The following is a 27001-nucleotide window of genomic DNA, read 5'->3' as shown; positions in this document are numbered from 1 at the left end:
GGGTTAAGTCTACTAGAGTGGGTGTGCGCGCCCAGGCCGCCTCTTCAAATCGCGATTGGCTACGTGCGCGTTTCCGCGCCACTTCTTGCTTTTCCAGTTAGAAGCGTGATAAGTTTTCAGGTGAGTGGCCTCGTATGAGGAAGTTTTTTGTTTTTCTCCTGCTGCAGCAAGGGGTGTTTTTTATTGCGTTTCACTGGGGTTTAAAGACAGTACCCTCGCAACCGACAGGAATGAGCGCCGATCCGCTATGTGCTAACGTCGTAGCACCGAGCTCGAGCACGCCGTCTACACGAGCTCAATGTTACGGCAAGCGGCCGTGACGGCGCGTGGCATTCCTTCGCGACTTGACAGCATGCACAGTTCGGAAGAATGGAGGCTCGAGTGACCGTGGCTGGTTTCCAGGCGGAACTCTAGCCGGGTGCTTTCTCGCTGGTCGCAGTGGCCTGTCCTGACACGAGCGGCTTGTAGTAGGAATATGTAAATGTAAAATGTAAACAGAATGTTTGTTTGATCCCGCAGTAAACTCTTGAAAACAAACAACAGTCTGCCTCCATCTGTCAGTTTGTTGACCTTTTATGTATTCGGTCAGCTCTTTTAGGTCACATAATATGGACATATGTTTGCCTGGAATTTTACTTATTTATTATGTTCTCATATGTAAATATTAACATATTACGGGTGGTTTATTGGTTGGTGTTTCCGTGGGTTAGGTATTTATGCGCTTACAAAATATTTCAGGTTTAACAATGTCACATAATCTCTAAATCATTTCGTTAATCTTTGCTCCCTTATTTATAAAAGCATTTACGTTTAAATTGGCGATGTGGCATAAAATGTAAACATTTTTTTTTTCATGCTTGACTACCACAACATTAAATCCAATTTAACTAACAGCACCTCCTAACAAAACGGCAATATTGACACGTGCAAGTACAGGTAGTGGGCGGCACCACAGTTAGCCAATCCAGCACATTTAATACGTGCTCATGTAATCCCAAAGTTCTTTTGCTAGCAGTCCTCACAGCCTACGGATAAATGCTATTTTGTGACGCAGAGTAGTTCAATGCGCTAGTTGATTGGATTAAAAAAATAATAATGATGAAATAAACCCGTGCGAGAGTGTCTGTAAACCGCTTCTTGGCTCATAGTCATAATGTAGGCAAAACAGAGAAGGCTGTATCTACTGATCTTGGATACTGTGCCATTTTTTTATGTGTATATTTTTTTTCATTTATTTAATCTATTTCAGCAGCATCAAACACAGGGACCAACTTTTCAAATGGGTAGTTGTTTATTATCACAAATGCTAACTAACTCAATCTTCAGCTCCTCACCCCTAGTTATAAATTGTTTTACTGTCAGTAGGGTGGAATCATTTACATTTCTTGGCCCCACTGTCACACACAGTCTGAAATGAGGGGAAAACATATACTCATATCAAAAAAGTTTACAAATTGTAGGAATGAAACTGGACTCCACTGAGGTCCTGTTTACAGTACATCATGGGTTGGGAAACATGCTGGAAATATAATCCAAGTCCACCTCTTTCAGTTAGTCAGTTTCAGTTCTTCCAATTATTCCATTTTCCATATGTGTTAAAAAAGTTATTCCATGTATTCCATTTCCAGTTATTCCATTTTCCATATTCCATATAAAGCTATTTCAGTTTCAGTTATTCCATCTGTTTTCAGTTCTTCAGTTATGTATCTATCTCTTTCAGTTATTACAATCATGGAAACATTACCAGTCACTATTGGCAAGAATCACTAGACACAGAAAGTTTCTCTATTATTGTAGTCACTCTGGTTAAGTACAGTAATTGATTCATCTATGACCTTTTCCTGATGTTCTAATCCATCCATCCATCCATCCATTATCCAGCCCGTTATATCCTAACTACAGGGTCACGGGGGTCTGCTGCAGCCAATCCCAGGGCACGAGGCAGGAAACAAACCCTGGGCAGGGCGCCAGCCCACCGCAGGGCACACACACACCAAGCATACAGTAGGGACAATTTAGGATCGCCAGTGCACCTAACCTGCATGTCTTTGGGAGGAAACTGGAGTACCCGGAGGAAACCCATGCAGACATGGGGAGAACATGCAAACTCCACGCAGGGAGGTCCCGGGAAGCGAACCCAGGTCTCCTTACTGCGAGGCAGCAGCGCTACCCACTGCGCCACCTCATCTAATCTAATGTATGTTTATTTCATGTTTATAATTCTAAGGAGTTACCTGATATATTACTGGGTGGGAATGCAATAATGGGTAACTATCCTATTTAATACAGTATATTTGTATTTTGTGCAATATATTTTTCACAACTGCTGTATATAAGGTGATGATGGCATGTATTGTATATTGTGTTCAGGGCTGCACCTAACAACTATTTTTTATCAATTAAAGCTTCAGAACATATAACAAACCTGTCTGTCAAAATAATAATTTTGGGTTATTTTCTTAAAAATGCAAAAAAAATTATCATTATCATATCAATGCTGTATTGTGTAATAAAGTACAAAAAGAAATGCAAACTCAAAATCTTTCCAAATCAAAATGATTTCAGTTCATTAATAAATGTTTGATAACAAATGTAATGCAGTTTGAATCAGATACTACAGATCAGATCTGCTTAGCAGTACAACATAAGTCCAAAAACACATTATCAAGTAATAGTGGAGATAGTTTGAATCAGATTTCAGTAACACACAAAGATACAGCGGGGAAAATAAGTATTGAATGTGTCAATGTTTTTCTCAGTAAATATATTTCTAATGGGGCTATTGACATGAAATGTTCACCAGATGTCAGTAACAACCCAAGTAATCCATACATACAAAGAAATCAAAACAAATGAGTCCATAAATTAAGTTATATATAATAAAGTGGAATGGCTCAGGGATAAAGTGTTGAACACATGAAGGAGAAGGATGTCTAAAAAGGCATGGAAATCCAAGAAACCAGCTGCGATCTGTCAGTATTTAGAAAGCAATCCTACCCCCTATCATTGCAAATTAATATCAGCTGGTTTAGTCCTAATTGATGGCCTATAAAAAGGTTTCTCATTACCAAGCTGTCACACAAGAAGCATCTCATGATGGGTAAAAGCAAAGAGCTCTCTTAAGACCTTTGCATCCTTACTGCTGCAAAACATACTGATGGCATTGGTTACAGACATATTTCTAAACTTCTGAATGTTCCAGTGAGCACCATTGGGGCCATAATCCGGAAGTGGGAAGAACATCATCTCATGATAAACCAGCCATGGCCTGGTGCTCCTCACAAGATTTCTGACAGATTACTCAAAAGAATAATCAGAAGAGTTGTCCAAGAGCCAGGGGCCACTCACTGAGAGCTTCAGAAAGAACTGGAATTAGCAGGTACAGCTGTTTCAAAGAAAACAGTAAGTAATGCACTCAACCACCATGGCCTCTATGCACGCTCACCGCACAAGACTCCACTGCTGAAGAGAAAGCATGCTGAAGCTTGTTTAAAGTTTGTTGCACAACATTTGGACAAGCCAATGAAATACTGGGAGAATATAGTCTAGTCAGATGAGACCAAAATTGAACTGTTTGGATGTCATTGCACACCCCATGTTTGTTGGAGAAATGGTACAGCACATCACCCCAAAAACACCATATCAACAGTGAAGTTTGGAGGTGGAAACATCATGGTGTGGGGCTGTTTTTCAGCATATGGTATTGGCAGACTTCATGTAATTGAAGGAAGGATGAATGGAGAAATGTACCAGGACATTCTTGAAAAGAATCTGCTGCCATCTGTCAGGCTCCTGAAGATGAAACAAGGGTGGACATTTCAGCAAGATAATGATCCCAAACACACAGCAAAGGAAACTCTCAACTGGTTTCAGAGAAAGAAAGTAAAGCTGCTAGAATGGGCCAGTCAATCACCCGACTTGAATCCTACTGAAAATCTATCGAAAGAACTGACATTTTTATTACTATTTAATTTAATATTGTTTTTTGTATCAGTATACTGCTGCTGGATTATGTGAATTTCCCCTTGGGATTAATAAAGTATCTATCTATCTAAGATCAGAGTTCATAGAAGAGGTCCCCGGAACCTTTAAGATTTGAAGACAGTTTGTGTGGAAGAATGGGCCAAATGCATGCCACTAGTTTTTCCATACAGGAGGTGTCTTGAAGCTGTCATTACCAGCAAAGGCTTTTCTACTAAGTATTAAATAAATATTTGTTCTGTTGTCTTTGTATGTGTGGATTACTTGGGTTGTTACCAACATTAGAAATTTATTTACTGAAAAAAACGACGCGTTCAATACTTATTTTCCCCGCTATAATATTTTTAGCTGTCCGACATTAGTGCAAAGATCGTTTTAACACACAAACATATCTGTTTAGCCGTCCAACTTTAGTGAAAAGATCAGTTTCAGTAACACTTTAACACAACATCATTTTAAGTAACACTTCAGATTATATAACAAAAACTGAGGCAAAAAATAAAGTGAGTAAAGTAACGCATCATAAACCTCACGATAATCAATAGCTAACAATATGTTATCCTTCTTATTATACGCTATTTTTGTCACACCGTGCATTATTTTAGATCATATCTTTTTTATACTAATTATATGCTTAATCCTAAAAATAACCTTGTTACTCAGCGCTAGCCTACTACAACATTGTTTCTTAGTGACGGGCCCTTTTTGAAGTAAATAAATGACTGTAGTATGCAGCGATTTACCACTCAGAACTAACAAAAGTAATTAGAATTTACGATGCTATCTTGGCGGCGTCTTCATAGGCAACTCCGGAATACTTCCGTCTTAGTTGCTACTGCATAGTTGTTGTGCTGCCGTGATACGCCATTTCACAGTTGCAGAGTGTACAAACATTTGGCTTTTGCTTAAAGTACTCCCATGCTTTAGAAGTCCGCGGTCTTTTACACGGAGGACCAGAAGAAGATGAACAAGGTTGATCTGTTGACCTCTGGAAAGATGTTAAAAACGCGATGCGTCAAATTATACCGCACCAACCGGCGAATTTAAATAATCGATTAAGTCGACGCGCCGTAACAAAACTACTTGTGTTTGTTTAATTGTATTTACATTGCTGCTATGTGTATGGATATAACTCCAAGAGAAATTCCTAACAACTATGTTACCTGGCAATAAAGGGTGAAGTTGAAGTTAATATGCACACATTTCGAAAGAGCGAGGAAACCTGGGGTCCCCAAGTAAACAATTAAAAGCAGACATGGGCAGAACGTGCATACCCCGGCAGTGACCTGAATGGGAATTGAGCCCAGGCCCAAGAGCTATGCGGGAGCACTGATGACCATTGTTACACCTAAACAAACATCATAGGGACATAATTGTTTTTGGGAAAACTAACTTATGCGTTTTTTTGATTCAATTTTGTTCCAAAAGACCTTTCAAGTTACAATACAAATTTTCTATCTTTTAACAGTTCCTGTACTGTCAAGTTAAAAGAACACCCAGAGTCTGCAGTGCGTATACAACAGACTGTTTTGAAGTTTTCTTTAAAATGTAACCATTAGACCACAGTGCCTATAAAATTGTCATTTCCAAGTGCACAAAATAATTATAAGAATTCTTTTTATAGCATTTTTCTCACCACAAAATAAAAACATCTTGGGTAAATGTTTTAAAAACATAAAGTAAATTTAATGACAGAAAGAACATTCTGCTTTAGTTAAACTGAAAATTCAATGAAGGACTGAAACCGACCCTTGGTGACAAATTTGAATGGAAGACAAACCAGGAGCCACTGGCAGAGCTACGGATGAAGTGTTAATTTGCATAGAAATTTACATCTGCATTTTAAAATTTACATTTACATTTAAGATAGAAATTTTCATTTTACATCCTTATAAGCATTCCACTTTGCTACCTCATGCATGCATTTCTTCAAAATGTAACCTACTTTTAATGAACTTTTTCCTCTCAGACCCTGTGAAAAACAGTTTACTCATTAACTATTTCTAAAACTTGTTCTACATTTGTTTAAAGTCATTTTTCTTTTATTCTCTGTCTTTTATGAAATCAAGGCAAAGCCTTTTAACAAGTTTATGATAATGCAGATTACAGCAGTTGATGTGGCATGTTCAGCATCTAATCTGTTATTATTTAATTAATTTCATTATTTAAGGAATTTCTTGGAACAGTCACAAGACACTTTGTAATTAAATAAGAATTAATACAAAGCATCAAAAGATAACAAAGTGGACTACGAGATCATTTAAATTTAATATAATTGAGAGAGAAATAATTGAAGCACTGTGAAGAGGCTGTAAATGTAGCTACTACCAGGAAATCAGGGTATAAAACAAAGAACTCAGTGTATACAGAATTTACTTGACGGTATGAATTGTTATTGTCAATTGACTCTATAGAACAGATTCCACATTAGTACAGTGTAGTCTGTTATTAAACAAACACAGGACAGATCTAAGGTTGGTGAAAGAAAAGGTGTTTTTTCAAGGGTGTTTTTGAAATCACAGATGGAGCCTTATGTGCAGACCTAGAAAGACAGCAACAGAGGATGGGAATAGTGAGATGTCTGTATCAGAATATTTATTTGCAAAAAAAAAAATATTTTTCAAAAAGAATTCAAGGTTTTGTTTGTTAAAATCAGTTTAAGTAAACGTTTCAGTTTATTTTGGAGGTGTACTGTATCTTTTATTGACGATGCATTAGGCTCTACAGGCATTTTGATTTAACATCACCTCCTACACATACTTCTGCAAGGCTTACTATAAATCCCATAAATATCTAAATATCATCTCTTAGAAAGTACCAAGCTGTTTCTCTAATATACTAGGAAAGTGCTGTTTGTAAATTTTATTTGTCCTTTTACTTCATTTTCACTTTCTGTAGACAGCTAGTATTCTAAAGCAAACATACACTTGCTGAAGCCAGGATACAGTAGGTCCAATACTTTAAATTCACATTATAAGTAATATTTAATGTTCTCTAGTTGATTTATAATAACACTGATTGACAGTGTACCTATGTACAGTCTTAAGGCAAAAGAATGCCTGATGATGACATAATCCCAGAGGGTTTTGTTATTGCTTTGTGAATTATATAAATACATACAGAGATCAATTAAGTACTATCTATGTATCTAGCTATATTTGAAAATCAAAAGTAACTTGAGTTAATGACAACAAACTCATGTACCATCTGACTTTTTCTTCAATATGTATGTATGTATTTCTTCTTTAGGTTAGATTCAAAAAGCTGGTGTCTCATCAATTGACTTCCGCAGCAGCAAGCTAGTTATAAAAGTAAAATGTAATGACAAGCAACAAAGTATTTCAGTAGCCAAATGAACCCAATTAAACATCCTCATTACGACACAATAAAGGGTATACAAAATATATTTTTTTCACTGTGTTTTAAAAATGATGTCTTCAAGGTGGTGGCCATCATTAGCAATGCACTCTTCGAGATGATTTCTGAGTGTTCGTATGACTCGTTCAGCCATTTCAAGGGGAATACTGTCCATGAGGGCTTCAAGGTTTTGAGGTCGGTGTGTGTATACCTTTGACTAGAGATAGCTCCACAAGAAGAAATTGCATGGAGCAAGATCAGGCGAGCATGACGGCCACCTGACATCACCACGTGGGGAGATCAGCTTCCCCAGAAACATCTCCCGCAAAACTTGCATCGATCTCCGCGCCGTATGAGCTGTTGCTCCATCCTGTTGAAACCAGGCATTCACCACATCCATGTCTTTCATTTGGGATCGCAAAAAGTTCTCTAGCATTTCAATGTACTGTTCTGAAGTTATGGTGACTGTTGCTCCCCCGTCCTCAAAAAAGTATGGACCTACAATGCCAAATTCTGCAGTGGCGCACCAACCTGTAACCCACTCACAGCAGGGGTCTCTGATGAGGTTCGCAGGGGTTGGTTTCGGCCCAATAGTTAAAGTTTTACTTATTTATGCCACCATTCAAATGGAAATGTACCTCGTCACTGCACATGACAATGACATCTCGATGAACGGTTTGCAGAACATTCGTGCACAACTCTCTAAGGCTCTCGAGGTTCCTGAACTACCATCATTTTGTATGGATGGAAATTAAGGTCCTCATGCAAAATTCTCTTCAAAGGGGTGTTGGAAATATCTAAGTTAGAAGCATGTTTGCGCACTGAACTTATAGGAGACTGCAAAATTGATGCCCTTACAGCTTGGATGTTTTCAGGCATTTGTACAGTCTGAGAACGGACTGAAGTTTTTCTGTTCAATGTTACATCCATCTGTCTAAATTTAGCCACCCACTGAAGAATTATTTTCCGATTTGGGACATCAATATTAGGAGGAATGCTGAAGTGCGATAGAAAGGCGAGTTGCATTGTGATGATGGATTCATTGTTTTTGAAGAACGCTTCGACAGTTAAAGCACGCTGTGCACGGGACCAAGGCATATTGCTGACTGAAAACTACAAGGGATCGCCAATCAAAGGACCCCCACTCCAATCCTCACGGCTGCCTCTACCTCGGGCAGTGACTTTGAGAAATGTGGTACTTTATTGTGTCTCACCCTGTACATGAATACTTAACTAATTTCTTTGTAAATTCAATCAGCAGTATAATGTATATTTTATTGGGTGGCAAGGTTGGTGAAGTAGGTGGCCTTTTAACAGATCAAGTGTCCTGGGTTTAAATCCCACACATTTGTGTTGTCCCAGTGAAACATCAATTGTGGTGTGTCCTCTGGCATCTTTAAAGTCATGCTGGTTAGGTTAATAGATAATTGCAAATTGGCTGAGTTGAGGGTGTGGATGGGTGCATAACTGGAGCTTATGATGATTAGACACCCTGTCTAGGACTGTTTTCTGCCTTTCACCAAGTGCAGCTGGGACAGGCTTCACCCATAGGCAAGCTGAATGCTTCGTTACATCTCAAAATGATACGAAAAGAAAGCAAAATTATGCATTAAATATTTCTGCAGATTTTAACAATTGGTATTTACTTGCCAAATTAACAGAATTAAAAAAAATGGAATGTGCAAAATGTCGGCCACCTTAGTAACACTGTTTTAGTACAAATACAGCTTCTAAATGTTTCTTGCAGCTAGCTAGGAATCTTTATTCTTCTCCATGTTTCCTTGAAAAATATTTCTTTGTCAGAAAAAAATCTTGCATCATTTTTCACACACTGTATGGTTTTAATAATATTCAGGCCTCCGTACTGTGAGAGACAACAAAAAACTCTTTTATTGCTGTAAGTACTTAATGGCTGATTTGGATTGTTTTTGTAGTGAAATATCCAGTCTCATTTTTCACTTCAGTGTCTTTATTAACTCTACCACATTAGGATTTAGGATATACTGTGTGTGTATGTATATATATATTCCCCCCGCTCGCTTCACTCGCCATGCAGTCTGTGTCACGTGCCAGCCACTTCACATCTCTGCCGTTCGTGTTGTGAAGAGGGTGGCTGAACGCATCCCAAGAAGATGCAGTCGCTTCTCCAAAACCCCCTCTTAAACGGTGATACAATGGGAAACAAATACAGTTTTTTTTTTAACCTCCTCTTTGCTTGATCAGCTGCTGGCTTGCTGCTGCTGCCATGTTTTGTGATATTTAAAAGCCTGTACAGCAGCTGTCCTACTCTTTGTCTTTTATTTCCAGCCCCAGGCGTGGTTAAATCTTTTGACACAAAGTCTCTTCTTGCGGGACGTGAGTTCTTGATATTTTTTAGTTTATCATTTAAAAACAGAATAAGAATCTGAAAATCTAACAACATCACATTAAAGTTCGATAAATTCTGAAAAGAATGATACCAAACATATATATAGGTTTTAAAATAAGCCCAATTTAAAGCGTGACAAAAAAGTGACATATAAATGTCACATAAAATTATTGCCCTTTTAGGCTTAGGATTTTATATATACAGTATATATAGAGTAGACATATATGTATATACAGTATATGTTTATTTAAATCTATTCTTTTATCCACATGCACATTAATATGACATCTGTTAATAGTAAAGTGTTTTTTATTTTACAGTATTGTCTGCTTTTCTCTAGATGTTTCATTAGTTCTCAACATTTTGCTGCAACAAGTTTCCAGCTTTTCTAATTATTGTTTTATATACTTAAGAGGTTGATGTTGTCAGACAGGTTTCCTTCTGACAGCTATTCTATACAGGTAATTTTCATGTAAGCAACACTGGACAACAACTCCAATATTTTTATAGCCCTGTTCCCAGTCAATTGCCTAGAGGAACCCGTGGTTGCTTATTGGCATATTAACATTCTCAGAGGTTCGAAGATCACGGTATGTATTCAGGTAGTTTAATGACTCAATCAAGTTTCAAGGCATAAAAGGTTTTATTTAAAAAAAAAAGTAAAAAGGAAGAAGAAACTTTAGAGCATGCCACATTGTATGTTGTATCTGTTTGAGTCTGTTATGTTAGGCAAATAACTAGTAAATGGGCAGAAATCTGTTTAAAACTATACTCAGCAGTAGTTGTTTTACTTAGAGAGTTGGTGGAAGATACAATATCAAATCACTAGTTAACCTAACCTGCATATCTGTGGTATGTGTGTTGAAAGGTAGTGTATCTGGAGGAAAGCCCATGTAGAGACAGGGTGGATGTGCAAATTTTACACAAGCAGTGACCATAGGAGGATTCAAATTTAGTGCCATGTAATTATGAGGCAGCAGAATCAGTCACTGTTTTATTGTGTCTCAATTGTCTGAACAAAATTACAATTTATAAGGCAGAACAACAAGATAAATACTTGCATAGTGCTACACATGGTTGATAACTGAAGACAATTTACTTCCATTTTTGAGTGGGTTGGTACCTGACTGAGTGGTTTTAGGAGTTTAATTTCACTAACTTGTGTGTGGTTTATTTTTTAATTTTGAAGCAAGCGGTTTTCTATCTTATGTATTTAGTGAAATATTTAAAAATATACCTAATTTACATAGGTTGTGAACAGTAAAGAAAGCATGAATGACACTTATAATACGGTAATTATATCCCAAAACAAAAGTACAGAACTTTTCTAGTTGGCAGTAATTTGGCTTTTTCAAATGTATTTGCACTTGTTGACTCATTGACTGTTGTAATTTCAGTGTTTGTTTAAGGAGACAATTGCTTATTAATTACTTTGCATTTTAGTCATTCATCAGTAACTGTAATATAGTACTTCTACAGTGAAAAGAAAGCATTTTAAAAACTCTTATAACAGACCAAAAATTGCATTGATACCACCAAGTATAGCATCAATAAATTAAAACAGTTGCATTTTTAATCTAGACTAGGGGGCTCCGCCCCTTGCTCGCTTTGCTCACCCACCCCTGTGTTTGGTTTACCGGATATACAATACAATATAATTTATTTTTTGTATAGCCCAAAATCACACAAGAAGTGCCGCAATGGGCTTTAACAGGCCCTGCCTCCTGACAGCCCCCCAGCCTTGACCCTCTAAGAAGACCAGAAAAAACTCCCAAAACAAAACCCTTCTAGGGAAAAAATCGAAGAAAGCTTGGGAAAGGCAGTTCAAAGAGAGAGACCCCTTTCCAGGTAGGTTGGGCGTGCAGTGGGTGTCAAAAAGAAGGGGGTCAATACAATACAGTACAATACATAGAACAGAATAAATCCTCAATACAGTATAAAAATAAAAATTCTAGAAGTATTGAGTAGAATTTCACATTAGATGATATCACATAATATGATTTGGATTTTTTTTAGAGTCCTGGAGACCTCATTCATCAAGCTGCCTCTCCCATTTGGCCATTCCACATCTGAAATAGCGTTAATCCAATGAAAGGACCCCTCTTTCCCACGATTCCTGCGATCCTCCATCAGGGATGACTTTACCCTTAGGCAGGCAATATACAATTTAAAGAGATTGTTATTTTCTTGGGAATTGTTACATATGCATTATTTTCAATTTTACTTTAAAAATTTTTGTAAAAACAATACTTGTCCCTTATTTTTGGCCCTGTGCGTGGTTACATCTCTTCCTCGACAGACATATAACGCTGCTCGTGTTGTGAAGGGGAGGGGTGGATGAACACACGCTAAGGATTTGCCGTCGTATCATCTGCTGTATTCCTTCTGCTGGCAAGCTGCATGTTTTGCTTGTCTCCTGTCGTTGTTTTAAGAGCTGGGAGCACATGATGCTTGTCTGACAGATGCAATCCAACAACTGCTAGGGTTAGATGTCTGTGGACTTGTTTTAAATGATGGCTCACTGCCTGGTCTCGCATGACGTTCTAAAAACAATAATTGTCCCTTTATTTGCGGCCCCGGTCTTGGTTAAAAGCTTTTTTGCAGGTAATATAATGCTGCTCGCACGCGTTTTGGTGGGGGGAGTTAATGGGGTTTGGCTGGCTAATGCTGTTGCGCTGCCCTTCAGTCTTTTTAAAGCCTTTACAGCCGCTGTCCTTTTTCCTACTTTGTGTCTCTGCTGCTCACGTTATGATCGCTTCTCCATCATCATAAATATACACCTGACTGAATTGTGTTTTCTTTGAAATTAAACTTGTCGTTGCTTTGACTGTTGCGGGTCCACAGATTCTCATAGTGTATGTTCCATTATTGTACATATCTACGTTTTGTGCACTGAAACACCTGTATCTGTGTGTGCTGCTTCCCTTTACACTACTGTTTTTTTTTTTTTTTTTTTTTTTTTTTTGCCCATTCTCCTTCGTCTCGCGGTTCTTTTATTTGTTTTTAGTGATCTTAACATGAAGATCACGTATCATCTACTAGTCAGTCATTCCACAGGATTTTTTTTATAACAGAGAGATATTTATTTTCATTGTTATGGCTGTGGTCCCAAAAGTTCGTTGAAGTATTTTTTATATCAGTAATTTGTAAATCTTTACAAATCATTGTATATCTTCTGGCCACATGGTTCATTTGCGCAGTTTTTTGTGTGCTCTTTAATAAATATAGTAGATGCACAAGTTTACAACCATAAAGTAATGAAAACATTTGAAACAGACATCATTTGCATACATAAACGCACAGTAAAATTGAGCAATTTCTATTTTATTAACACAAAAATCACAGGTTTATTAATGTATTATAATAGAAATGTAACCAGTGCACAACAGAGGACAGGAGTACAAAAATGCCAGTAAGCTGCATTGCTGGAGAAAATAAAGCTGGGGGTAGTTGTCAACAGTTGGTCATAACTGACAAAATCACAGTAAAACTCAGACAAAGTCATAGGTCTGCCACCTAGGCCATTTGTCCCCTCCTGGTTTCTACTGTACTATATAAGTGCATGCTGGGAAGTCTGTTTGGATAATTAAATTCTTAAATTGTTGGATTCCAAGGTTACACCCATACAGTATCTCTAATGTCACATCCCAAGTGCAGGAATATTTGTTTGACAACTGCTAAAGCATAATACTGAGAAGAGAAACAAAAGAGAGTCAGTAACAGTTCATAATGACTCTGATGTATGTATTTTTGTGCAAATGATTATAAGAGAGAGTCTCAATATGCACAGCTAATCAACAGCTCTAAGGAGGGCATGCCAGACTAAAATAATTAGACTTAAAAGGCTGAGACCAATTGACCATCATTTAGATTAACAAGCAAATCATTCCATAGCTTTGGCACCCTGTAGCTAAAGGCTTAATATCCCACTGTTGTTTTATTAATCCTTGTAATCTTATCTGAAAACACTTCTTTCCTTCCTCAGTGTACAGTATGTATCTCTGAACTATTTAATGTTAAATTCTGTGCTACTGCCTGCATTATCTTCTTCTTCTTCAACTCCCTATCCATTGGTTAATAGCTGTCATGTTTCAATGGTCCCTTGGTCATTTTAGTTCAGCTCATTTAAATTTTCACTTGCATCCTACATAACAATTTTAGCATTTTTTTTCATTATAATGGATTAGTAGAAATAGTCTCTTGGTATCTAAATTGATCTGATCTCTCTGATTTTTTTTTAAGCCTTAATTACTGTCTGTTTTATGTATAAGGTAGGAAGACTTCCGTTTCTCCACTTCCCCTCTTTTCATTGTTATTGCAACTAGTGTCTTTCACTTTTTACATTTTTAACATAGTATTCTCAAACTAGATTAATCCATTTCAGAATCACAATGAGCAGGGCCTATATTTGCAGTTTTAGATGCAGAATAGTATCTAGCAGGACGCCAGTTCATTGCAGGTATACATGTATACTTATGCATATCTCTGGGACCATGGGTAGAAAGCTGAGCAGACTCCACACGGACAGAAACTGGGTTTGCGATTAAACCCTAGACAACAGATCTCAGAAACAATAAGCCGTGTGGGGTTTAGAAAGTAAACTGGTTTTTTTTTGCCTCATCTATGATAGATTAGTTTTCTCCTAGACTTAAGTCTACAATTATTAGCTTCCCTGTCTGGCCATCAAGCAGCAAGGCAATGCATCTTAAAAGATCAGCATATACTGTAGTGCAGTTGCTGGGTGATATATTAACTGCAGTTGGACCTTTCAGACTTTAGGCTATCAATCAGTGTTTTGTTGAGTGTTTTAGAAATGGAAAATAATCTGAAAGAAGTATTTGTGGTGGAGTTAGTATAGCAGCATGGTAATTTTAACTATAAACGATAACACTAGTCACCAGTACTGCCGGCAGAGGTCCAGCCTCTGATTTGTATGATTCCTGAAAATAGCAGAGCAGCTACAGTTTAGTAGGTGATCACCAGTGCAAACTTAATTCCCCCTTTATTAATTAGTGGCATTCAATCCAAAACTTGCCATCTCCAACCTTCTGTACACAAATGAAGCACCTCAGAGTACTTGGCAATCAGGACTGCTTTTGTAATCAGAAATTAGATGCTCTGTACTATGAGAAGAATTGTTCTTGTCAAGAAATACAATCCAAAGGCAGCAGTATTTCACATACAGTATTTGCTTCTTCCTGGTGGACTGAGTATGACTACTGTCTCGCTCATTTTGCTGCAGAGGCAGCTCGGCTACCTTGTTTCGTGAATAGTTAAAACAGCAGGAGGGGCAACACCATTGCAGGGTAGCCTCTCCTGTTAATTTTTAACAGAAGCCCTCGACTCTGTCCTCATTTAGTTTACCATCCCACAGCTTAATGCATTCTGAACCACCTGAAGGACTGAGACTAGGATTTCAGAGGCAACTGGAAAATAGCAGTGAGGGAGTGTGACTGCTGAAAGCCAGATTCATGACCTCATCTTAGGTATCAGTTTTACAGCATTTTTAAATTTAAGAAGGCAACATTATTCTACTCAAGCCACACTTTCCTGAAAGGTAGGACCAGCTGTTTTCAATTGTGAGCATTGTTTTATGTTCATAACATAGATTGCTGTCTAAGCAAGAAGGCCTATTGACCATTGTTGGAAAGTATGGTAGGTAAATGTGAACTAGTCCTCTGTAATGCTAAAAAAACACAAGTGCTCTTTTCATTGCTTTCTGTAATACAGATCCAGCAGGATCAAATGCATCAAAGGGCACAGAGAACAGTGCTGGCTCCTACGAAAGACCAGGTATTTTGCTACTCTTAGCAAAATGTAAGAAAGAGTGTTCAGATAGGCTCTTCATGCCCATGACACCTGAGAGCATTTACATATTTTTCCTCAGATAGAGCAGCCATTTTTACTCACTCATTCTATCAGCTGGCTACCGCCTGCAGCCCTTGTCTTGTTTACTCTGCTTATCTTATGTGAATTCATTGGAAATGCGTGCTGTTTAGTTGTAATGTAGCAGCCTGGAACAGGAGCATGAAGAATGTGGACTGGTGGTGGGGCACAAAAAAGTTCTCCTTTTGAACTCTCTCTTTCTCTTGTATGTAAATGAAGAATAACTTCTGGCTCCCATCTTTTGAAAATTCTGAAAGTCATTGTTCTACAAAGAGCTGCTTCAGCAAAAGATCAAGCTAAGTAATAAGGAATGTGCTGTTTTAATTCTTAGTAGTAATAGTGGTGTGTTGTGTACATTAAATTATTATGGTTTTGGTAATGTGTAAAATACAACTGACACTATATTTTACATGAAGATTAAACAATGTGGGTGGGAAGTACAATGGATGGATTTGGTTTTAAGAGTAGCTAAACCCAAACCCAACATCTCTTATGACTGTGTGCTGGGTCAATCTTAAGTATACCTCAGCATCAAACTTTTAAACCAATTTGAGCTTCTCATGGTGAGGCTACAAAACAGTTAACTGCTCCATCATACTGAAAATGTGTAAGCAAGCTGATATTATGAAAACTTGATGCTAGTGGTCTGATACAAGTCTTGAAATGTTATCATAGAAGCTGAAGAGTAACAAGTATACCTAAATTTCCTCATGGGGCTGACTTTGGGCTTGTGGGAGTGCATGTTGTTATGGGCTGTATTGCTTTAGCTCTTTTCAACCTGAAGTTGACACTTTATATGAAGGGTTTTTTTTTTCTGAAACTAAGCAGATTTTTTGCCCACACCCAATTTCAGTGTCTCTTTTGTATGAGACCAAGTCCCCATTTGGAAATCATGCCCAATATGAGTATATATCTATCTTCATTCAGACAACTAATTTTTGCACAAGGATCTGCTGCCAGCTCCCAAGCCGTATTGATAAATGTGTTTTCATCTGTCTTTGTAGAGTGTGGCTGGAATGCTTTTTCCTAGACAGTCTGTTGGACTGGCCCAGGCCTGCTTCTACTTTTCGTCCAGGTAGGTGTATTTAGCCTAACTGCTGCACTATTTTTTTTCAGAGAACAGAAACCTTGTTCTAGGAACAAAATAGGAAATATTTTTAATACTGGCACACGATCGAAGAAATCAGTATTTTGTTATTCTTTGCTCTTCTGCTTCTCTCTTTTACGGGTCTTGCGGGTCTTATACAGTGAATATTCTCTTTTTAAATGTTTTCACTTATATTTCTACTAATTGTAATATATATTTAGGGCACTGACCTCCTTTTCTAATACAGCATTTTCTTGTTATAATCACCAGCCTAATCCAAAGTGTGGGGTCACAGTGGACTATAACTTATCCTAGGAGCACCAGGCACAAGGCAGGAACAAGCAACTTACACTATGCTAGTCCATTTTAGACCTTGCTCACAGTTTTTGAATCGAGGATATGGAAGGAGAATTTGAGTATCTGGAGAGAAACCAATGTAGACATGGAGAGAACACGTGAAATACACAAAAACTAAAAATTGGGCATGATATTTTAAATCAAGGCAGGGGATCCATGAGGTAACAGCAGTGTCTGATGTGTCAATAAGCCACAATCTTATTTTGGCATATTTATATTTTTTGAGCGAGAAGGCACCTTTTCCATTTGCAAAATTACATTGTTTGTTAGAATTGTTTATTAGCTTCTGCACCCCTTTGTACTCTTCCTGGATGAGCAATAACCTCTTTGTAATACATTTTAAGGATTTCTAGTTCCATTTTCTTAGATTTTTTTCTGACATGCATCCTCCCTTTTTAATAGTTTGCATTATTAAGGTTTTTGTGGATCTGTGGTGGGCAGTGATCAGCACAGCTAACTCACAGTTTCAGGAAATAAGGTTTGTAGTACTAGGGTGTTGTACCGTGTGAGTTAGCTGTGCTGATCACTGCCCCACCACAGAGCCACAGTGCCTGAAGAAGGGGCCTGAGTTGCCTCGAAAGCTTGCATATTGTAATCTTTTTAGTTGGCCAATAAAAGGTGTCATTTTGCTTGGCTTTTCTCTACAGGAAATAAGGCTCAAATCCCAGTCTGGCCCCTGTCAGTCTTAAGTTTGCACATTTTCTGTGTCTTAAGTTTATTTCTGTTGTGATCCAGTTTTCCTCCCACATATCAAAGATATATAAATTAGGTTAGCTGGAGACCCTGAATTGACCAGTGTGAGTCATTTATAGCTGTATGATGTTAAGCACCTTTCTGAACTTACTAGCTTCTGTAGTTCCTTTGTAATTTTTGCAAAGTGTGCTTTTTTTCTCTCTTCTCTCTGTTTCTGAGCTATTTTAACTCTCTCTCTCTCTCGTATTCTTCTTTCTTCTTCTTCTTTATTTATTGCTTCTTATTTTGTAGTGGATGGTTCCCTTTTTTTCTTAACTGTACTGTGTGATTTTTAATTACTCTGTTAGATTTGTGGGGTGAAACTCTCACGTACTTCCTTTTAATAGCAATAAAAAAAATGAGTATAGGACATCATTTTTTGCCAAATTAAGCAATTCACTCAGGGTCACACAGTGAGTCTGAAGTAACAGACAAGTTTTTTGTTTACTAGTCACAGCATAGAACTCACTCAGCCTGCTGTCACTCATTATAATTGTTTGATTTCACTTTCATGCATATGTCTTACTAGGTCATATTGGCAACACTACATAATGTGGAAAGCGGGCAGTAAATATTTTATGATATCATTCAAAAAGACCCTTGGCATTTAATTGACCGTAATTTATCAGCTTCAACTCAAAGTCAGGAGCCAAGTCAGTGTGCGCAAATTGAGACCCACCTCTGGTGGTTTTCCTATCTTGGAAAAGCATCTGCTCTAATCTTCCTTTACAAGCCGCAGTTGATAGTTCATATGGTAGCAAACTCTTATCTTATGAATGTAATAAGGCAATCATAAGCTGCTTTAATAGCCCAGTTATGTTTCATTAAATGATTACCAAAACCTTTCAAAGCAGTCTGTTAGAGACCACAGAACAATGACTAGTGGTGAATAGTTCTTTTCTGTTAAATGATTCCTATTCTTAACAGCAACAGCACTTTCTGCACTTTTTCTTGAATATCTATATCTGTGAAGGAGTATAAGTATTTTGTGTTCTTTTTATTTTACAGACTGGCTTATTACCAGCGCTCCCTTCATTTCATTACAATCAACATTGCCTGCTTGTACACCATACTAATGTGGAGTGGCATATTTCAAATCTTTGAATTCTCCAGGATGTGCTGGAAATAGAGAATCTAGCTATGTGGGTGGGATCTTATAGGAAGATAGGTGATTTGTGAAAATGATGGAGCATTTTACATTGGCCAGATGTATGTACATGTGAATTGTATGCATGCTTACAATAAAAAATGAGTTGGGACAGAAAGGGAGAAGGTTGTGTCTATCTTTGTGAGACATGTGATATAAGAATCAGCTCAAAAGAGTACAAAGTAAGAATAGAGTATGGGGCAGGATAAGATGTATGCATCTTCAGAAAATATTTCAGAAGGGATACCTGTAGTGCATTGTAAATATACTGGTGGTGAAGAAATAAAATAATAATAAAGCCAAAGCTGCACTTTACTCAACAAACGTTTTGGGGCAGCGTCCTGTATACATGAAAGTTGGCTGCAAATAAAAAGGATTTGAGGAAATGGTCTTTACAGACCAGAGTCCCAAACAGAACTAAAGAAATAGTTCAGGACAGGTGGTTTTAAAGTCGAAGAGGGGAAATGATTTCAATCAGGAGAGAAACGGGGATGATGTCTTCTGGGGCTGAACCAGAAGTGAGGTCTTCTGGGCCAGAACCAGAAGTGACATCATGGGAGCCAGGTGGAATTTCCTGCATTTGGTCTGCAGTGAGACGAGAAATGATTAGTGCACTCTGCCAACGCCTGGTGTAACCGGGAATTACCTTGTTTTGAGCTCTTTAGCTGCCTCTTATGTGCACGTGTGTGACAAGTGATAAATCTTTATGTAACATAACACATAAGCAGCGGTACTGAACTTAACTACAGATGGGAATCTTTTGTACCTGTTTGACATAAAGCAGGTTTACCTGTGGTGTTTTTTGTGTTTTGAAAACATAAAATGATTTAGGGAGGTAACAGCAATGGCTGTACTAAGTTATGACAATCAGATGTGACTTTGAGCCTGCTACAGCAGCAGTGCCTGCTGTTACAAGGCTGAGAACATGGCAGGAGCTATATGTTGCATCATTTGATTGAGCTTTCCTTCAAATTTAATATTACCTTAACTGAGACTCCGAACAGTCTGGGCTAATCTCAGTCTAGTTCCTTCTGAACTTTAACATATTATGATATATCAGAGAAGCCACGTCTACTCACTCAGTGTACTAACTGACCCAAAACAAGTATTCTGTCCTACAGTACCTGCAAGTCAACATTAAATGAATCATGGTTAGCAGTAAAGCATTTGTTGAACAAGATCTGAACAAAAAGAGTTGTGATGCCGACTTTGCAGGAAGACTTCAATGTAAATAGATTAAGGTGCAAATCTTGGCTGAAGACTTGTGACACAGATTCTGCATTTAGGCTCTATTGCATTTAGAAAGGACCATCTATTTCTTTTAAGAAGCTGATTTTACAAGTAGGCCGCAAAGCAACCACAGCTGTGATACAGATACTGTGTTATAGCTAGTGTTGAAACCCAGATCCTGTTGGAAGAAAAATGGAACATGTACTCAAAATAACTTAGAATTCTACCCAGGATGAAGTGTTGCCATGTTGGCTCTGGGGAGTGACAGTGTAGCTACATGAAGAGCAGAGATACTGCAGAGAGTTAGAGATGTCTGTAGATGGAGGGTGCTGTTTACCCAAGAAGTCTGTGACACAATTACCATGCAGACCTTATAAGGATGCAGCTATGTAGCTTGATAAAATGTGCTAATCCTGCCTAGAATCTGATGTTTTACTAGGCAGAATATATCAAAGGAAGCGCCATAATATTTCAGTTGTCCATAATCATCCTGTAGTAAGGGTTGCAAGACATTACTAATCGTGATTCCTTAAGACAAATGTGACTGGGTGCCAATTCTACTTAGAGACTGAAATTTAACATTGAGAATGCTGATGCTGTAGGTAGTCGCATAGAGGCAGGGATCTTAAAAACTGGTGATGAAGAGAAACTTAGTTGTAAAAAGAAATTAATTGCATAATACTTTGAAAATTCCAGCCTCTCTCTGCAGTTACCTGAAATAGTTAAGAAGCAAGCATCACATCTCTGCTTTCTAGAGTTACTGCCTAACTCCCAGATACAATATGAGGGTGTATTAAACCTGCCTCTGCTGGGTGTCAGCTAGATCTGTTTCAGCATTTACAATCTTTAGCTCTCTCTTTTAGCTCTCTAAATGTCTTTCCATTTTAGACGGCTTCTGATCTTTGTGTGGGTAACATCTCTCATTTTCATATTTATTTCCCTTGCCAAGAAGTATGCTGAGCTGCTAGTCAGGTTTCAGAGTCAGCCTGTTCACTTGCAGGCTGTGAAGGTAGAAGGCCCATTTTTACATATTAATTAGACTGACCTCTAAATACTGCTTTAAACATTGTGTATTTGGCTTAGAAAGTCGTGATGCCATCTTGGAAAGATAACCATATTAGCCCTTCAAGATATGTTTTCATAGAAATACAGTATAGCCCGTCATTCCTGTCAGATTATATGGTTTTAAGCAGAAAATTTGGCAAAGTTTTTCTAGATGTGAAAATCCAAGTCATAAAGAATTCCAAATGATAATGTTTAAACTTGCATTTCATTACAGCTAACTCTAATGTCTCAATTTGATTTTCAGGTATGTGTACTTTACACTTTTTCTTATGCACTATACTCTGTTCACATGCTGCCTTCTGCCAAATCCTTTACAGATTTGTGCGGCGGGGGACACCTGTGCTGCATCCTCATGCCTGCAATGGACTCAACTGGGCACGCAGAATGACCAGTGATGGGAGCCAGGGACCTGGAAAAAAGCAGATGGGAAAACCACGTTGGAGACTAACTGCAGCAGGACTGCTTGTGGGGACAGGGGCAGTGCTGGCCTATGGATTAGCCCAAGAACAGGCATGTTTTAGGATTAGAAAACACTATGGCAGTACAGTATGTCCACAGTAGTGAAGTGAATTGACAGACTATCACATGTCTTGCAATACAGTCAAGTGAACAATGTACTTTATGGGTTATACCTGTGGAAAGAGGCTTTTAAATATACAGTGGGTATAGAAAAGAATCACCCCCTTTGAAATATTCCCATTTTTTTTTTGCTTTACAGCCTTAAATGAAACACATAAACCAATATTTTTTCCAGCTTTACTTACTCAATGCAATCTATAACATCCTTTCAACATGACAACAACCCGAAGCACACAGCAAAACTGACCACACAGTGGCTGAAGGAGAAAAAAGTGAATGTCCTCATGTGGCCCAGTCAGAGCCCAGACCTTTAAATCCCATTCAAAATCTGTGGAAAGATTTGAAGATAGCAGTCCACCAAATCTAACCAAACTTGAATAGTTCTGTAAAGAAGAGTTGGCAAATATTGCTCAATCTAGATGTGCAAAGCTAATAAAGAAGTATCCCAACAGACTCAAGGCTGTCATTAAAGCAAAAGGTGGTTCAACAAAATATTGCCATTGGGGGGTGATCCTTTATTAATCTCAGTATGTCTTGCTTTTGACATTTTATTATTTTTCTGAACTGTAGCTGTGATATCTTTCACTTGGATGTTATAGGTTGCATTGAGTAAGTAAAGCTGGGAAGAAATATTTTTGTGTGTTTTTATTTAAGTTTGTAAAGCAAAAAAAAAATGGGAATATTTTGAAGGGGGTGATTCTTTTCTATACCCACTAAAGTTCTTAATAGGTAGTTGGGTTATGGTTTGTGACTAAATTTAATATACTTGGACTGACAGGTTTCCTTTTGAATTAGGGGCCTGTCTGTCAATGCCATACCTCTTGCAAGTGCTTTGACTTTTCATACAGGATATGTCCTCAAGGCTGGGTTCTCCCAAGCACATTTCTGTCTGCTGTACTAACTTTCTGTTTTGTTTTTATCTTTTTTCAGAGCGAACATGCTGCCTCTTCTCCAAATGACAACTCAGAGGTGCCATTGCAGGACAACTCCACTACCACTGCAACCAAAGTATATCCAGTCTATTCCCGGGAGGAAGTGGTTAAACACAGGACCCTGGCAGATCGAGTTTGGGTAACTTTCAAGGGTGAGATTTTTGACATCACAGACTTTGTGGGACTGCACCCTGGTGGCAACAAGATTATGCTAGCTGCAGGGGGTGCTCTGGAACCCTTCTGGGCTTTGTATGCTGTCCACAGTCAGGAGCATGTGCTAGAAATTCTTAGTCAATACAAAGTGGGAGAGCTGAGTGCTGAAGACCAGTTGGAAAAATCATACAGTGATGATGTTTCTGACCCTTATGCTCGGGATCCTCAAAGGCACCCTGCCTTGGTGGTCAACAGCCTGAAACCTTTCAATGCCGAGCCTCCGCCAGAGATCTTGACAGAAGATCCCATCACACCAAACACGTTTTTCTTCAAGAGGAACCACCTACCAGTCCCTCATGTTGACCCTGCTAGTTATAAGCTGGAAATCTCAGGAACTGGCCTTCCTGACACCCTGACTCTTACACTTAATGACCTCAAAACTAAATTCACCAAGCACACAGTTATTGCCACCTTGCAGTGTGCTGGAAACAGGAGGTCTGAAATGAACAAAGTGAAAACCGTGAAAGGACTGGAGTGGGGCCGGGGTGCCATTAGCACAGCAAGGTGGGGGGGTGTTCGGCTACGTGATGTCTTGCTGCATGCAGGGTACAAGCCAGATAGTTGTAGTCTTGTTCAGCATGTGCAATTTGAAGGTTTGGACAAGGATGTGACTGGAACTTCTTATGGAGCCTCGATACCATTACACAAAGCCCTGAGTGAGGATGGTGATGTGCTTCTGGCCTATGAGATGAATGGTGAAGTTCTGCCACTTGATCATGGCTTCCCTCTGCGTGTAGTGGTGCCAGGTGTTGTTGGTGCTCGCAATGTAAAATGGCTTGGCAAAATCATCCTTAGTGCTGAGGAAAGCCAGAGCCACTGGCAACAGAATGATTACAAAGGCTTCTCCCCATCTGTAGACTGGGACACTGTGGACTTTAGCTCTGCCCCTGCTATACAGGAGCTGCCCATTCAGTCTGCCATTACTGAGCCGGAGAATGGGGCCATTCTCGAAAAGGACAGTGACATGTTGACCATCAAAGGCTATGCCTGGAGTGGAGGGGGTCGGGAGGTGGTGCGTGTGGATGTGTCTCTTGATGGTGGCAAAACATGGTGTGTAGCTGAGCTGCGGAGTGCAGAGGGTGAAGAGGCACCTCCACTTGGCAAAGCCTGGGCTTGGAAACTCTGGCAACTCAGTGTTCCTTTTCCTCCTGACATGAACCAGCTAGACATTGTATGTAAAGCAGTGGATAACAGCTACAACACCCAACCTGACACTGTCGCCCCCATTTGGAACCTGAGAGGTGTTCTGTGCAATGCCTGGCACCGGGTTAGAGTTACTGTGACCACACATTAGAGTGAACAAAGGGTTTCCAAAGCATGTAGAAAAGAGAAGGAAGTAAACACTGTGACTGGCAGCGCACAACTTTACTCGCATGTACACTGCACTTTAGGATATAGTGTAATGAAGCAGCATCAGCAAGCTATTATAAGCAATTGATTCAGTCACCAGCTGCTCAACAGAAACACAAATGCACTCATACATTGGTGGTCCTAGTTGCCTGACCAGTACTACCAGAAAGCACATATATTTATTGCCTCCAGAGCAACAGCTCACATATCCACCACCTCATTGGTTGCAACATAATATCACTCAGCAGGGATTTCTTGTTGAGACATGGCAATCATAGAGTGTACTCTCATTCTTATTAGCAGTACAAGCACTCAAACAAGGTCACTACCTCCTCCTAACAAAAAATAAACATTCTTAGGTAAGTAGGTACCTGCGTGAACCGTGCCAGCACAAGTACACACACACACAGTGGTGTATGTGCATCATAAGCAGCAATACGTGTATACTTTGTTGGATTCTCACAGTGGCAAACTCGTGAATGAACGATCTGATCAGATTTCAACAGAAGGAGGCTGACAATAGTACCATCTAATAAGCTGTATATAACTCCATTGAATATTAAATAGCAACATGATGAGATACAAGGAGACACTCTTACGAGCAGTTACATGCATGCATGCTCGTGAGAGAGATTCTGTCATCTTAGCAGCTTGTGTGCTACTCTGTAAGAGGCATCATATGCTTTCACTCATACACGAGTAATGCCACATCTCATTAGCATCAACAAAGCCTTCCACAAGAGTCGTGAAAAGTAACGCACATGTAACTGCGTCATTATTAGTAACACAATTATAATTGCAACCCATATACATTGTTATATCCATATCAAATGGAACTTATAAGTTTTAATCATTAGTTTTAATAAGAGATTAGATTCACAAAGACAACATCATATTTACAGACCAGTACCACATTAGGGTTCACAACCCAATCACCTACATAGGAGTATCTTCATTAATTGCACTCAGTTTATCAGGTACACACAAGGGCAACTTACTCCCATCCCCTCAGAAATAAGCACCATCACACAGGTAGAAACACATGTATACATACACACCTTATATGTAGCACTATGTGATCTGCCTTAAACCAATAACATACACAACAGATAAGTCATGAACAACAGCACTGTCTATTGACAAACAGTAGCACTCTTGAGTAGACAGCTAAATAGGCAGCAGCACAACCACATGCATGTTCAAGTACTGCTCTGTGAGTAGTGGCACGCATATACAGTGAGCTTTGACACAATCAAGTATATCTCCCTGTGGGCTAACTAAAGTACTAGCTTATCATGCAAGATCTTGGAACTCCTAAAGCTGTGAAATGACTGCTTTTTACTTTTGCACCAGAGAAGACGTTAAGGGGTCTACCATTGAAGTATCAATAACCCAACCCAGCTGGTTTCTTTCCTGTATGTACAGTAGATGAAGGCCTGTTTTTTTCCTGTCTCGTATGGGGGTGTGAGGTCCTGCTTACATTATTTTCATGTATACTTAAGTACTTGTTCATCATCCTGCCAATACCTCTAGCAGAAGATGAAGGACATAACCCAAAGATGTGTATCTGTGCTGCTTCTTCTGAAAGCCTACCAACCTCCACACTCCTAGTTTATCTGAAATTAATAACAGTCTGCTACTTCGGAGTCTGTTGAACATGTCTTGCGAAGGACTGCCACTTGCCTGGTCATCAGGAATTTACACGTAATGTTGATGGGCTGAAAACGTGGTTCCAGATTCATCCCCACTTATACCTGCAAATGTAGACACCATTGTGCCTCTAAGCCAAAGGGCTGCTGGAACTTGCATTAGTTAATAGTGCATTGAAAAATGCGTAAGGAATGTATCTGAAGAAATCTGCTGAAGGACAATGTGATGAACTGATTAGCAAGACTTCCTTGTTGTGACTACCTACAACCCTTAATAAATTTATATTCCAGTTCTTTGTCTGAAGTAATTTATTAGGTGTTTTCTGATGGCTGGTCGACTCCTACTGAGGGACTTCTACTTGTAGGTTACCTGAGACTTGCTGATCTCACTGCCTGGATCATATCAGTTCTAATGGCTGAAAAAACAAATGCTTGCTTGGCGCGTCAACAGAATGCCAGCCTCCCAGTGTAGTCAGTTTTGCTCACTCTTCTTTCTGACTGCCAGTTATGAGCTGCGTGATGGAGCCAGTGCTGTACACAGGGTTAACAGGAATTACAAGTTCAATCACAGTCTGGGCCCTTTCTTTTCTGTTTTTGCTTTCTGTCATAAAACATGTGACATCAGAACAGACAATCTTGTCTTCTGTTTGTATTTCTTGTCACTGCATTATATGAATTTTACTTCTGGATGAGTAATAATGGTTGTCGGCTCTCATGCAGACAGAGCCTGTCCCTACAACTAAACACATAATCCAATTTGATGCGGACTAGTTGGAGTGACTCTCGAGATATGTCACATTAGGTGAATGGTTTCATGGGGGAGCAGCACTGTCTGCCTCCAACTCCTAAAGATTATGTAAATTAAGGCCACAACTGCAAATCTCTGGAAAAGTCGTGTCATGTGACATGGCCTTTGGTCAAGAGTAAGGTACTTCTGCAGCACCCACACCCCCCCACCCCACACCACCCACTTCTGAGGTATTATTTGGGCCTGTTCTATCATCTTCCTGATAGTGGTGCACAAGCTAAAGTGCACTTCAACCTGTGTGGTATAGTGGTTATGACTTT

General features: G+C 38.9%; 1 protein-coding gene across 1 annotated transcript; it reads left to right on the top strand.

Annotated features, from left to right (window-relative positions):
• Positions 1-26226, top strand: suox (sulfite oxidase). Its single transcript, XM_039747329.1, has 4 exons — positions 1-120; positions 16597-16667; positions 21528-21720; positions 22720-26226. The coding sequence occupies exons 2-4, from the start codon at positions 16609-16611 to the stop codon at positions 24226-24228; spliced, it is 1761 nt and encodes a 586-aa protein (XP_039603263.1). The 5' UTR covers positions 1-120; positions 16597-16608; the 3' UTR covers positions 24229-26226.
• The last annotated feature ends 775 nt before the right edge of the window (positions 26227-27001 follow it).

The sequence above is a fragment of the Polypterus senegalus genome, chromosome 3 (assembly GCF_016835505.1).
Source record: "Polypterus senegalus isolate Bchr_013 chromosome 3, ASM1683550v1, whole genome shotgun sequence".
In the NCBI taxonomy this organism is placed as follows: domain Eukaryota; kingdom Metazoa; phylum Chordata; class Cladistia; order Polypteriformes; family Polypteridae; genus Polypterus; species Polypterus senegalus.
The sequence above is the reverse complement of the archived record's forward strand: the minus strand, read 5'-3'. Positions and strand labels throughout refer to the sequence as shown.

Bases quoted from the DNA above. Each gene is read 5' to 3' on its own strand.
- suox (XM_039747329.1), top strand. From the start codon at position 16,609: ATGCTTTTTCCTAGACAGTCTGTTGGACTGGCCCAGGCCTGCTTCTAC. The intron at 16,668-21,527 runs GTAGGTGTATTT...AATCCTTTACAG, and splicing joins TGCTTCTACTTTTCGTCCAG to ATTTGTGCGGCGGGGGACAC. The intron at 21,721-22,719 runs GCATGTTTTAGG...ATCTTTTTTCAG, and splicing joins ATGGATTAGCCCAAGAACAG to AGCGAACATGCTGCCTCTTC.